This window comes from Epinephelus lanceolatus, chromosome 15, assembly GCF_041903045.1.
Source record: "Epinephelus lanceolatus isolate andai-2023 chromosome 15, ASM4190304v1, whole genome shotgun sequence".
NCBI classification, from domain to species: domain Eukaryota; kingdom Metazoa; phylum Chordata; class Actinopteri; order Perciformes; family Serranidae; genus Epinephelus; species Epinephelus lanceolatus.
In genome coordinates, this window is record NC_135748.1 from 41,130,201 (window position 1) to 41,143,545 (window position 13,345).

Below are 13,345 nucleotides of genomic sequence, written 5' to 3' on the forward strand. Positions count from 1 at the left end.
CCCTGTCGGGCGATTACAACGCTCACTTGTTGGGAGACGCCAGCTGTTGTGTGGTGAACAAGTCGCTCCTCTATCAGCGGCCCCCGTTGTCCAGAGCTGCCGCGCTGATTTTCATTAGCGATAGCGGCTCGCACAAATCAAAAAGTCGAGGCGCTCGGGGCGCCGCGACACGCTCCTTTAATTTCCTGTTGTGGGAAGACTGAAGGATTGTGGGGCAGCGGTGAGAAACAGGAAACACGATAAAGCCGCCACGTGGCCGCCTTTGGAGGTGGAGAGGGTGTGTGTGAGAGTGAGTGTGTGTTCACGTTCCTGTTGTGGATGTGTGTGTTTGTAAAGTGAATTAGTTTGTGTGTGTGTGACAGTAATCAGGTGACATCCGAGGTCAGAAACCTTCATAAGGAACCCGGGCAGCCATGATGGATCTCTGACCCGCCTGCTGTATGGTGCATTTACCTCTGCTTCCATACTGCTCACAGCAGCATGTTACCATGGCAACCATGCTATGCACTATTAGTAGATGGAGGTGGTTCTGGGAATCATCATCATCAGGCATCTCTGAAAGCGCAGATTAATGTTTTAATAATGTGAAACTGTATCGATCCTCGCAGAGAAAATCTCCTTTTTTACTCTCGCTGATTTTCATTAAGAGCCTCCAGAGGACCATCGAGCTCCTGCTGCATCTGTCCTTAAAGTGACACACAGGTTAACAGGCCGGAGTGATGTGTGTGAGGATATATGAAGTCTCAATACTCAAGTCACACACACACACACACACACACACATTAAAGCCGTCCTCTGTCACGTTTTTTTTTAATTTAAGGCCATTTTTTAACCCAGACACAGCCTGTAAAATTCATCTAAATTCACCTGAAACGACAAGTCAAACCCAAAGTTTGGTTACACATGGTCTCATTTGAAGGGTAACAATCTAAAGTTTTTTCCCCCTCAAGTGCTCCTGTCCTTGAGTAATATAAGTTTCAACACACTAAAATAAAAGGTTTTTTAAATCTTCACCTAAATATTTTCTTGAAAAAAGATGCAGAAGATGACAAGAACTGAGAGGTATTAGTTGGAAAACACAATGGGGCCACATCATGACACCTCGAAAATCCAAGGTAGATAACAATATCACAGGAAATTCACATTTTACATTGGTTCTTCTGAGGTTGTATCCCGGCGCTTTTCAATAAAACAGGGTAAAACAATGAACTGAATGTGTAAATAAGACTCTTTTGAACGCCATTGACTACAAGACCCACAAGCTTTGGGTGAGGTTGGCCAATCACTGGCCCTTAAAATACCTCTAAACTACAGGAAATCTCAGTGATGTATTTTCATTCAGCTTAGGCCCTAGTTGGCCATCAAAGCCATAGCGACAGCACTGGAAGCTCCTATTGGCTAAAGTGAGGTGTCAATGGAAAGGTCAGGAGCTTGCCTCCATTTTGAGTTATGCCAGTTGGTTTGTTTACATGCAAAAGAGAGGACATTATGTAGAGGAATATGAAGGTTTGAAAGATGCAGCAGCAGTTTGTGGTCATCTGTGGATGATGTGTCTGGACTAAATGTTATGCTGGATTTAGATCATCTAGACGATTGGCAGTACTGTATGTGAGAAGTAAAATGGGAGCTGCGTCAGCTGTGATTCCGTCTGGATAATATGGATCTTTGGATTATGACAACATCTCATAGGTTTGACAGAAGCGTTTATTGAGCCTGCTGTGGTGGTTGTATCTTGAAATGATCGGCATTATAGGCACGGCGAGGTGCATAGCGTTCTAACAATATGTCATATGAGTAAACCACTTAAACAACAACAAATACCGCAGTTGTTTTTAAACAAAAAAAAATCCCCTTAGGAGGGCCCACTGATGGGCCCTTGGATTTCTAGGTATTTATTTAAGTTCCATTCACAGTAAAATGATTTTTCTGGGTATATTTTTCAGGATCGACGGCATGGTGGTGCAGCTGTTAGCTTTGTTGCCTCACAGGAAGAGGGCTCCTGGTTTGAACCCTGTGGTGGGGGAGCCCTTTTGTGTGGAGTTTGCATGTTCTCCCCGTGTCAGCGTGGGTTTCCTCCAGGTGCTCCAGCTTCCTCCCACAGTCCAAAGACATGCAGGTTAATTGGTGACTCTAACTTGTCCGTAGGTGTGAATGTGAGTGTGAATGGTTGTCTGTCTCTATGTGTCAGCCCTGTGATAGTCTGGTGACCTGTCCAGGGTGAACCCTGCCTCTCACCCAGTGTCAGCTGGGATAGGCTCCACCCCCCACGACCCTCAAGAGGATAGGCGGTTAAAATTCATACATACACACATGTACATTTGCACAAACACATGCAAAGACTGCAAAAACATACACAAACAAACACACACTTAAACACTACTCATGTGCTACACTAATTGTAAAATAGCCAGTGCCACTGTGAGTACCAGCAAACTGAAAATACCATCATAATACCATGGTACTTCTTTGTGAGTAGCAGTAGAATGAAAGAGGGATAACGACCTGCTGCTCTTTCTGTAATGGTTTTTAATTTAACATGCTGTCCAGGGAGCAGAGCTGCCGGCAAAAACACTGCAGCTGTGATGTCACTGGATCTGAGTTTTAACTTAAAATTAACCAGAGAGAACAGAAGTACAGAAAAAGTTCAGCTGACTGCAGTTTAATTAGAATTTCCTATTCTACAAGTTTTTAACCTGCGAGATGGGCAGTGTTTGTGTTGTGTCCTCCAAACGTAATAAATACATGAGAAGTTATAATACAGGCAACACAACAGATCAAGCTGAGTCTTTTCAGGTGAGAGACGGTTTGTTAATTAAGGTCAACTTACAGAAACAGACAGTTTAACAACAGACAGCAGGAGCATTAAAGAGCAGAGAGAAACAAGCAGCGATGACTCTGATGCAAATGTGATGTAAATGAAGACGGTGCAGACACGTCCACCTGGGACTCGTGGCGTCTGCAAATCTGACTTTCACCAGAAACCTTACAGAACGCTTTGATTTCCCAAAACCACCAGAGTGGCAGAGGTGGATTAGAAGATTTAAATGTTTCAGACCTGTGTGAGTAATGTGAACAGTTCTTACAGTGATACCTGAGTACTTATAACGGACAGTGACCCTGACTGTGTTTCATGAGCTGGACTTCATTACAGTGGCTGCAGCACCTGAGTACAATGTGTATTGATGTAACTGGTATGGCCTTTTTACTTTATGCCACCATCTTAACCAGAACTTCCTGGGAGAAGAAATCTTGTATCTTAGGCCCTGTCTATATGTATCCAGATATTGTTGTAAACAGATATTTGCCTCTACATTTGGGCCTCTTGTCCACATGCAAACTGCGTTTTAAGTACATAAAACTGATATTATTAAGGTGAAGATTTATCAAAACTCCAGTTACTGTTTCCCTTTATGGACGTGTAAAACGCAGAGTTTGGAAAACGATGATGAAACCTTTTCAAATCACGCATGCCTACTGTTGCTTTGTGTGATTAGCAAATGCTGGAAACAGCAACAATGGCAAACTACTACTGTAGTTTGCTACAGTAGTAGTTTGCCATTGTTACTACTACTGTAGTTTGCTAATGTTTTTGTTAGCACTGCTTGGTCTGATGACAACTTTACACTTAAACTCACCACTTCACAAATGAACAGAGACATCTGCTGCACCCAGTGTTTTTGCCTAACCTCAGCATCCAGGGTTTAAAGTCCACTAGAGCCAATGTTTTTGGATCAGGAGCAGTCGAACCAGCAGATGATGGGACACTTTATCCATTTACAAAAATATCCAGATACGCATAGACAGGACCTTCTTGGCAAAATAAAGGATAAATATATGACCGCAGACGCATATCAGATAGGGCTGCAACCATTCTCAAAACCCATCGGCTGTATTCGGCGTCTGACTTCCGGCATACGGCGATACAGCCTCTGGGGGCAGACGCCCAATTTTTTTGGCATTCCGGTTTGAGGAGGCAAATTTCCATTTCCGACTTCCATTTATATATAAGTAAATATGCTGAACCATTGCGATGGATTCAGAGTTTGCAGTGACGCCAATTATGTTCCGCCTCGTTAGTTCACCGCACAGACCGTTTAACCTGGCAACAACTGCAGCCGGCTCAAACGTAATTGATCAATATCACGCGGACTACAAACAGCTCTTCTTCCAGAGGCAAGATCTCCGGGGTTTGCCTACAGACTCTAGATTCACTGAATGTAGAGTCTGTATATTGAGATTAGGCTGCAACTAACGATTATTTTCATTGTCAACTAATCTGTCGATTATTTCTTCGATTAGTCGACTAATTATTTGATCAAAAAATGTGTTAAAATGTCTGTCTCTCCCAAACCCCAAAATGATGTCATCTAATGTCTTGTTTCGTACTCACACCAAAGGGTTTTAGTCCACCGTCATGGGAGAGTGTGTAAAGCTGCCAATATCTGAACGTAAGAAGCTGCAGTAAGAGTATTTTGGGTACTTGTATAGTACTTTTCTATGAAAAATGACTCAAACCAATTAGTCGACTGCTAAAATAGTCACCGATTATTTTAATAGTTGATTAGTCATCGATTAGTCGACTAATCGTTGCAGCCCTAATATCAGGCATGGTCAGACCAAGGAAGTTTTTCATAGCTCTAAGAACTGCCTTTAAGGTTGTGTTGGCACCGCAAGAACTAGGAACAATTGTAGTTCTTGGAACAATATTTTGAGGGACCTTTCTAGCTCCTGTTTCAGAGTACTTAATCTCCCGTGCTGGAGTGACCATGAGCAGTGCCGGCCCATGACATAGGCAGTATAGGCAAACACTAGGGACAACGTCATCCACAGGGGGCTCCATAAATGGGAGAAGGAAAAAAAACCCAAAACATTTATCATTGCTATTTTTACTAATACTATTATTACTATTACTAAAAAATATGACATAAGGCCGCAACAGCATAATTTCACAGCGAAGCGAAGTTTTTGTGTAGATTTCTGTGTTTCCCTGGCACAAAAGAAGAATAAACAACAACAAAAAAACAAAGGAAATACCAATGGTATCTGCCATTGGTGGTGTTATTTTTCAACATTGGTATCATTATTGGCCCAGAATTTCAATGTTGGTCACCTAGGAACCAAATGTGCTTCGACTGCCGGTGACCCTGAGGTACTTAAGTGGACGGTGATTGGTCATTCACATGAGCCAGTGAAGCACTTAAGTTATTAGACAACGCAGGTTGTAAATCTGTCATACCTGTGTGTTTTCTGACTGTCTTTGCATGAGGAACTAAAAATTAGTAAAAACTTGTTAGCATATGTTGAGACGCCTCACTCGGAGCCAAAGTGTTGGACGGATCGATCCTCCTCAGGCTTCGCTATCAGCAACAACTAAACACAGCATGAACTGAGGATTCAGTTTAGCTAAAGAGCTACTGTAAAGCTACACACACACACACACACACACACACACACACTCACACAGATCCCAACATGTCCGCTGAGAGACATACAGAAAAACACGTTTAGCCAGTTTAATTTCAATCAATGTATAAATATGTGAGTGTAAAGACTGAACCAACACACACACACACACACACACACACACACACACACACACACACACACACACCTCGAATCACCAGGACCATGCAGATGAGGCAGATGTAACAGTGCAGGAGGTGATTGTATCAGCATGTAAAATCCATTACACACACACACAGACACACACACACACACACACACACACAAACAGTCAATATAAATGTACCTGAAAACACAAAACTATGCAAATACACACACACACACACACACACACACAGTGAGCCAGATGTGGCAAGGTGTGTGTGTGTGTGTGTGTCTGTCAGGCTAAATCCAGGCTGTAATGGTCCATGCTAATGAAGCTAGCGTCAGGGCTAGCATGCCAAATCTGCTAGCAGACAGCGCCATTTGACTCCTCTAACTGGATTATGCAAATCAGACGCTCATCACAGCTCTGGGAGACGAGTGACACATAATTTATACCAGCGAAGAAGAGGAGCGGGCGAGGAAGGAGCGCTCACACACACACACACACACACAGAGGAAGAGACATGCCGATACACAAAGGAACACACAGCTATCTGTCACATTCAGACGCACACCTGGATCTGTGTGTGTGTGTGTGTGTGTGTGTGTGTGTTAACAAAGCCACACACTTTCAGACAAATATATCAACACAAAACACATCCTGTAAATTATCCCTGATGAAGGAGAGAGAGTGGAGAAAGAAGTGGAGAAGGTGTAGAAGAAGAAAACAGGGAGGATATGGAGTGATTACAAAAGAGAAGAAGAAGAAGAAGAAGAAGAAGGAAAGGAAGGAAAGGAAGGAAAGTGAGTTAAGGAGCTAAATTATACGAGTAAAATGAGAGAAGAAGACGAGTGACAGATTAAAATTGGAAATCTAATGTGCTCCATTATGTCCGACCATCTTACCATCTCTTCTTCATCCCTTCTTTTTCTTCTCTTCTCTCTGCCTCTTTATTCCCAACACTTTCCCAAAGTTGTTCCTTCTCTCTGTCTTGTCCTTTCCTTTCCTCCTTCACCCTAATCCCTCTTCTCACTTTCTCTTTCCATCCCTCCTTCCTGAATCCTTTCATTTTCCTTCCTCTCCCTCTGTTGTCTTCCTTTTCCTGAATCCTTTCCCTCACTTTGGTCACTCCTCCTTTCCTTTAATTCCTTCCTTTCCTTCACTCCTCTAACCTTCCTCTCTTCCTCTCTCTTTTGCTTCCCCTCTTCCTTTCATTCCCTCGTTTCCTCTTCACCTTTTCTCATCCAGGGAATCAGATCTCCTTTCCTAAATCCTTTTAGTTTTTCATCCTTCCATTCATCCCTCCTTCTCTCTTCCTAACGCCCGTCTTGTCATCCTTTTTTCTGCCCTTCCTTTCCTTACCTCCTTTGCCCTCATCCCTCATCTCACTTTCTCTTTCCATCCCTCCTCCCTGAATCCCTTCATTTTCTTTCATTTTTCCGCTTTTCCCACTCCTCTCTTGTCATCCTTTTCCTGAATCCTTTCCCTACCTTTGCTCACTCATCCTCTCCTTTATTTCCTTCCTTTCCTTCCCTCCTTTACCTCTCTCTTTTTCCTCATGTCTTTCCCTTTCTCTCATTTCTTTTTTGCATTAAATCTCTCCTTTCCCTCTCTTCCTCTCTCCTCTTTTGTTTCCTCTCTTCCTTCTACCCCCTGGTTTCCTCTTTACCTTCGACTATCCAGTGAATCAACTTTCCTAAATCTGTCCTTTTAGTTTCTCATCCCTCCATTCATCCCCTCCTTGTCTCTTTCAGAAGCCCTGTTTCCTCTCCATCTCTCCATCCTTTCTTCTTCCTTTCCTTCCCTCCCTTTCTTTGTGGCCTTACTTTATCCTATCTCCTCTCCTGCGTTCCTATCCGATTCCCTTCTTTCTCTTTCCTCATTTCCCTTTTTCCTTCGCCCTGATCGTTCTTCTCGTTTCCTCTGTATCATCCCCTCCTTCTCTCTTTCTAAAGCCTTGTTTTCTTCTCCATCTTTCCATCCTTTCTTCTTCCTTTCCCTCCACTTCTGAATCCCTTTCTCTCCTTCTGTCCTTACTTTATCCTCCCCGATTCCCCTCCTTTCCTTTCTCTTTCCTCATTTCCTCTTCTCCTTTGCCCAGATCCCTCCTCTAGTTTCCTCTGTTTCCTCTCCATCACCCCCTCCCTCCTCCTCTCCTTCCTGCACTGCTCTGTCACCCGCCCACCCTCCTTCCTCTCCTCCCTCCCTCCCTCCCTCCCTCCTCTAACTCTTTAACACACTCGTCAAAGTTCGCTGTAATTCGTTACAAAATGAGTCAAATCTGGTACAAAAGATGACAGGGAGCTGAAGGGAGGGGGGCACCCAAAGGTGGCAGGTGTAAGGGGGGGTTGTTGGTGAAGAAAACGAGAGAGGTAAAGGAGGAGGGGAGGAAGTTATGCTGGGAGGCAGAGTAGTAAATTGTTCCATTTTTGCAGGTAATCTAAATGCTAACTAGAGGCAACTTATCACCAGAATGGATTTCCGACCATCTGTTCAAATAACAGGGGATTTGTCCGGTGGCAAGCGCAAGAATGGGATGATGGCGGGAAGATTAGGCGACGGTGACGGCGACGCCGCGCTCCACGTCTCTACAGTCGCGGCTTCTGAGAGGAAAAAAAAAAAACTCAAAAAGAAAAGAGAGAGGGGGAAAAAAATGTATTTTGTGCAAACAAGAACAGATGACGCCCTTACAATTACACCTGTCAGGAGCTCCGCAAAGCAATCGATCTCTGAGGCAGCCGAGCGACGCTCCCTCTCTCTTTCTACTTCATAGCAAAATGATTTTCTCTCTTTTTTTCTTCCTCCCCCCTCCCTCCATCTCCAACTCCCTCTCTCCATTCCCTCCCTTCTTTCTCAGCCTCTTTCCATCGCGCACTCTTCTTAAACAATTTGCAGGAGAAAATGTTTTCTTGATACGCGACAAGATGACGTCTCACTTTTCACTCTCTGCTGGAGTGAGGACAGAAGGGAGGAGGAGGAGGAGGAGAGAGGAAGGAAGACACAGAGGGAGAGAGGAGGGGAAACAGAAAGAAACATGAAGTGGGACGTGGGCAGGAGAGGAAGGAAGGAAGGAGTGAGGAGACAAGAAGACGTCTCACTTTTCACTTTGCTGGAGTGAGGACAAGAGGGAGGAAGAAGGGAGGAAAGAAGGAAACAAGAAGAGGAACGTGGGCAGGAGAGAAAGGAAAGAAGGAATGAGGAGATAAGGTGAGAGGAAAAGAGTGAGGCGAGACAAGACGAGACAAAAGCTGAGGACAGAGACGAGAACAGGACAGAAGGAAAGAGGGGAGGGCAGACGAAAGAAAAGAGTAGAGGAGAGAAAAGAGGAGACAAAGGGGGGAGGACAAAAGATGACAGAAGGAAAAACTGAATCAGAGACAAAATGAGAGTCAAGGAAAAAGGACAAGAGACAGAGGAAGGGAGGAAAAGGAAAGAGTAGAGGAGATGTAGATGGAAGTTGAGGACAGAGGAGAGAAGAGGACAAAAGGAAAGGGGAGAGGAGGAAAAGGGAGGGCAGGGTAAAGGAAAGAGTAGAGGAGAGGAAACGAAAAGACAGACAAAAAGAGAGGAGAATGAGGTGGAGAGGACAGAAGGAAAGAGGGCAGGGTGGGGTAAAGGAATAAGAGGAGAGGAAAGATGGAAAGAGGACAGAAGATAGGGATGGGGAGGGGGCGGAAGACACAAGACGGAGACAAGATAAGGACAAGAGACAAGGACAGAGAAAGGGAGGAGAAAGTGGAGGAAAGAGGAGGGAAGAGGACAGAAGGAAAGAGGGGAGAGGAGGAAATGAAAGGACAGACAAAAGGAGGGCAGGAGAGAAAGGGTCAGAGGGGAGGAGAGGGGAGGGAGATAAAGATGAAGATATATAGAAAGGAAAAAGAGATTTGACAGATGTTTAGAGGAAAGGAAATAGAGGAGAGGAGGATAAGGGAGGGAAGAGTAAAGAAAAAAGTGGAGAGGAAAGATGGAAAGAGGAAAGGAGAGGAAGGAAGGAGACAAGGACACAGGAGGGGAGAGAAAAGGAAAAGCCGAGATGACAGAGGACAGAGGAGAGTAGAGGACAGAAGGAAAGAGGGGTGAGGAGATAAAGGAGATAGGAGGAGAGAAGGACAGATGAGGGGAGAGAATAGTAGAGAAGGAAACTGGAGAGGAGAGGAAAGGTAGAAGGAAACAAGAAGAAACAGGAGGATTCAGGGAGAGGAGGCCGAGGAGTTCAGGAGGGAGGAAGAAGGTGAGGAAGAGGGATGAGGAGAGGGAAGGAAAGAGTAGAGCAGAGGAGATGAAAGTTGAGGATAGAGGAGAGGACAGAAGGGAAAGAAGGGAGAGGAGATGAGAGAAGGACAGAGGAGTGGACAGAATAAAGAAGGATATAGGAGAGGAAAGGAAAGGTGGAAGGAAACAAGTAGAACAAACAGTAGAGTCTGGGGAGAGGAGGTCGAGGAGTTCAGGAGGGAGGAAGAAGGTGAGGGAGAGGAAGAGGAGAGGAGAGAAGGAGGGTGAGGAGAGGAGAGAAAGAGGGTGAGGAGTTGAGTTTCCAGTAAAAAGAGAAGTAGAGACAAAGATGTTGAGGAAGAAGTGAGAGAGCGGAAGAGTAATTAATGGAGAGAGACAATGAATGAAAGAGGGACAGGGAGAGAGGGATGAAGGGGGAAGAATAGTGGGGTGACAGAGCGTGCAGTTTACTGGCCCAGGAAGTGTTCTCAGGCTGCGGGCCAATCGGCTTGGCTCGTTCCCCCAGTGTCACTAACAGCCCATTGGCTGATGAAAGCCGGCCTTTATTCGCCGTTTCAATCGACGCCTCACACCATCAAAGAAGAGCCGTTTATCTTTCCCTTCCATCGCCCACACACACTACTTCCCCCTCTTTCTATCCCTCTCCCAGACTCTCAATCCATCTCTCCTCTCTCCCTCTTTCTCTCTCTACATCTACAATTTGTCTCTCTGTCTCCAAAAATGCCTCCACACAAAGGACGAGGACAAATAAAACCTCCAGGTTCAGACAAACTGAATCTAATTCCTCCTGGGTTTCTCTTCGTCCTCACAACACTGGGGCCGAGTGTCGACAGAGGATTTCCACCTTAAAACAAGACTTGGTTTTACTTCATCATAAGTCCACAGTCCACATATCAGAGATTATACTTCATGAATTTCCCCTGAAACTGAAGGACAAATACCACCTTAACAGCAGGTCACTAACACACACTGACTACAAACAACATCCCCCTTCACACTATAGGCTGTTCTCACAAACTGTTCGGACATATTCCTAAAGTAATGCACCGAAATTCGTACATATCCCACATAATTCGACAGACTGCAATCCTATGACGAATGCGCTAATGGCAGAAAACGAGGAAGCAGTCCTGAGCAATTGGTGGCAGGTTGAGGTGGTGGATGGGTCACAAAAAACAAACCTTTGCCCAGGACTTTCCCCTGGAGTCGTATGTTCGGATCTTTGAGTCAATTCAGGGTACGTCCTCATTATGTTTCTTTTCCTAAACCTAACCTCTGTAACTTTACATTAAGTACGTAACGTGATCCATGGGGCGCCAATTTGTAGGATATCATATGAACCACTGTTTGAGGATATGATGACCTCAACGTAGGCTTTGCTGATCCTTAAGAAAGGCCATCAGTAGTTCACTGTAAGTATAAGGGGCCGTACACATGCCTTGTCTTTGACCACCTGGAACACGCTAGGTCAGGCACTGGGTGCTACTTTTGTGCCTTTTCTGTGCCAGCTTTCAAGAACACGGCAGCAGGTCGTGTCTAAGGTCGCTAAGTTACCTTCACAAGCACTGTATCATCGTCTATTTACCTGAAATCCTGAGTGCAGAGCTGATATTCTTCCAGGAGCTGTTTGGCCTATCGTCCGTGGGACAGATGTAAAGCTCTGGGTAGCCCTGCACTAACATGATCAACGTCTCTGTGTTTATCAGACTGAATATTTACAGAAGGAGGGAAAGATATCTGTCAGCTGTGATTGGTTGTTCCTCATCACATGACATGGGGTGCCCCCTGCTGTGTTCCAAAAGTTGAACTCGGTGTATTTGCAGGCGCAACCGTCATGCCCTAAAAAATAGGCACTAGGGAATGCATGCATGCCACAATGACATCGCTTTGGCATTTGAGTATGCCTGCTGCGTGTCTACATTGAAAACAATTCATTTGAGGGTGCAAAAAACGCAGCACATGTAAGGCTCCTAAAACTGGAAAAGCTCATATCCCCTTCGTCGTAAGCCCTACTTATCCCCCACCTACAATGCAGTCTTGGGATCTCTCCCCAGATGACTTCACACCCATTCACCTCTGGTCCCACCTAACCCTGACGACTCACATGGTGGCCAGGTGGGTCAACGACTCACATTGTGACCTTAACGACTCTGAAACTAAGAGTTCACGTGACCCCTACGACTCTGCAAGGGCTCCCACCCACACAGGGTTTATAGCCTGCAACTTCGTACCAGTCATTTAGAACTGAAGAAGCTTCTTGGATGAGAGGCCAAACGTCTTCAAGAAACGCAAGCAAGTCCAGTTGCCTACGATATAGCACTTACGATTACCATGACCTGGATGACTGAGAATCCTCACCGACCACATATCCCCTTGTGCAAATGGTTAAATTCAGAGGCGCCAAATTCACCTTAACAAAGCAAAATGTGCTTTTCTAAAGGTGTTTTTCTCTTTTATCAAACAGTCAAACGTCACCTCAACAGCAGGTCTGAAACACCAGCCTTTGTTCAGATTTACAACAGACTAATGTGGGGACAGCTGTGGCTCAGAAGGTAGAGCAGGTCATCCACTAATCAAACGACTGGCGATTTCTGGCCCCTCCAGTCCACATGTCAAAGTGAACAAAACTGGAATATACTTCACAAAAATATGTGGATTAATCCGCCGCTAAATGAAGTCCCAAACAAATGCCCCACTTGATCCTGTTTGAGTAACAGTTTTTAAAGATTTACGTCTTCAGTAGGAACAAATGGGCTGAGAGCCACAGACAGGAAGTCAGGAAGTACTGAGAGACGGAGTAACACCTTGCTTGTTTACGTCTTTTCACAGAAGTTGTAGACAGTAATAGAAATACAGAATATAACAGTATCCTTAAAAACAAAACAAGGTTGCAGATTTTTGTCACTCGTGTGAACAGGAACAAAAAACAGTCTAAAAACTTCACACATCTGTTTATTATTACTGAGATTCATGCACCCATTCTCATCCTGTGTGGGAAGTCAATAATATTTCCCCTCTGATTGATTTAACCCAGTATCACCACAGCCTCTCTGGATGATGGACTGGTGTGAAGTACTGCAGTATTTCTGTGCAGTAATCGAGCTGTTTCCGTCTTTCTTCTCTCTAATGTGCGTCATTACTCAGCGCAGCACCAACTGGAAGACGGACGCTCTCTGTATTCACCTGTTTACCCACAACACTGAACCGCTTTACAACTCGCTGCACATGAATCAAGTAATTCTCCTCCTCTAAACTCCACCTCCATCGGTCCACAACTAACAGCATCCTGTCACATTTCTAGTGTTTGAGAGCACATGTGTGAACAGGGCATGGTGTATTGGATTAATGTGAGAGTTACAGAGAAGCATGATGTTGCAACTGAATATGTTTTGAGACATCTCTGCTGTCTCATCGTGGCTGCCGCATCAAGTGCAACTACATGTGGTGATAGAATTCAGTGCACTGGTCCGGTCCGATGTTTGGATTAATATAAAACCAGTCTGAACATTTTTACACTGGCTCAACCCTACTCACTGTGCACAAATAATGAGCCTTTAAGGTCCC

At 44.8% G+C, this 13,345-nt stretch overlaps 1 protein-coding gene across 4 annotated transcripts in view; it reads right to left on the minus strand.

The window, feature by feature from the left end:
- Window positions 1–13,345, minus strand: part of npas3 (neuronal PAS domain protein 3) — a 470,885-nt gene that overhangs the window by 380,846 nt on the left and 76,694 nt on the right. The window contains exon 1 of one of the 4 annotated variants that reach the window (XM_078175358.1): window positions 6,454–7,672. The exons of the other annotated variants lie outside the window; for them this stretch is intronic. Within the exon in view, the coding sequence (XP_078031484.1) occupies window positions 6,454–6,617 (164 nt within the window). The 5' untranslated portion in view covers window positions 6,618–7,672. Of the gene's footprint in view, window positions 1–6,453; window positions 7,673–13,345 lie in introns of those variants that run through there. 4 annotated transcript variants of the gene reach the window in all.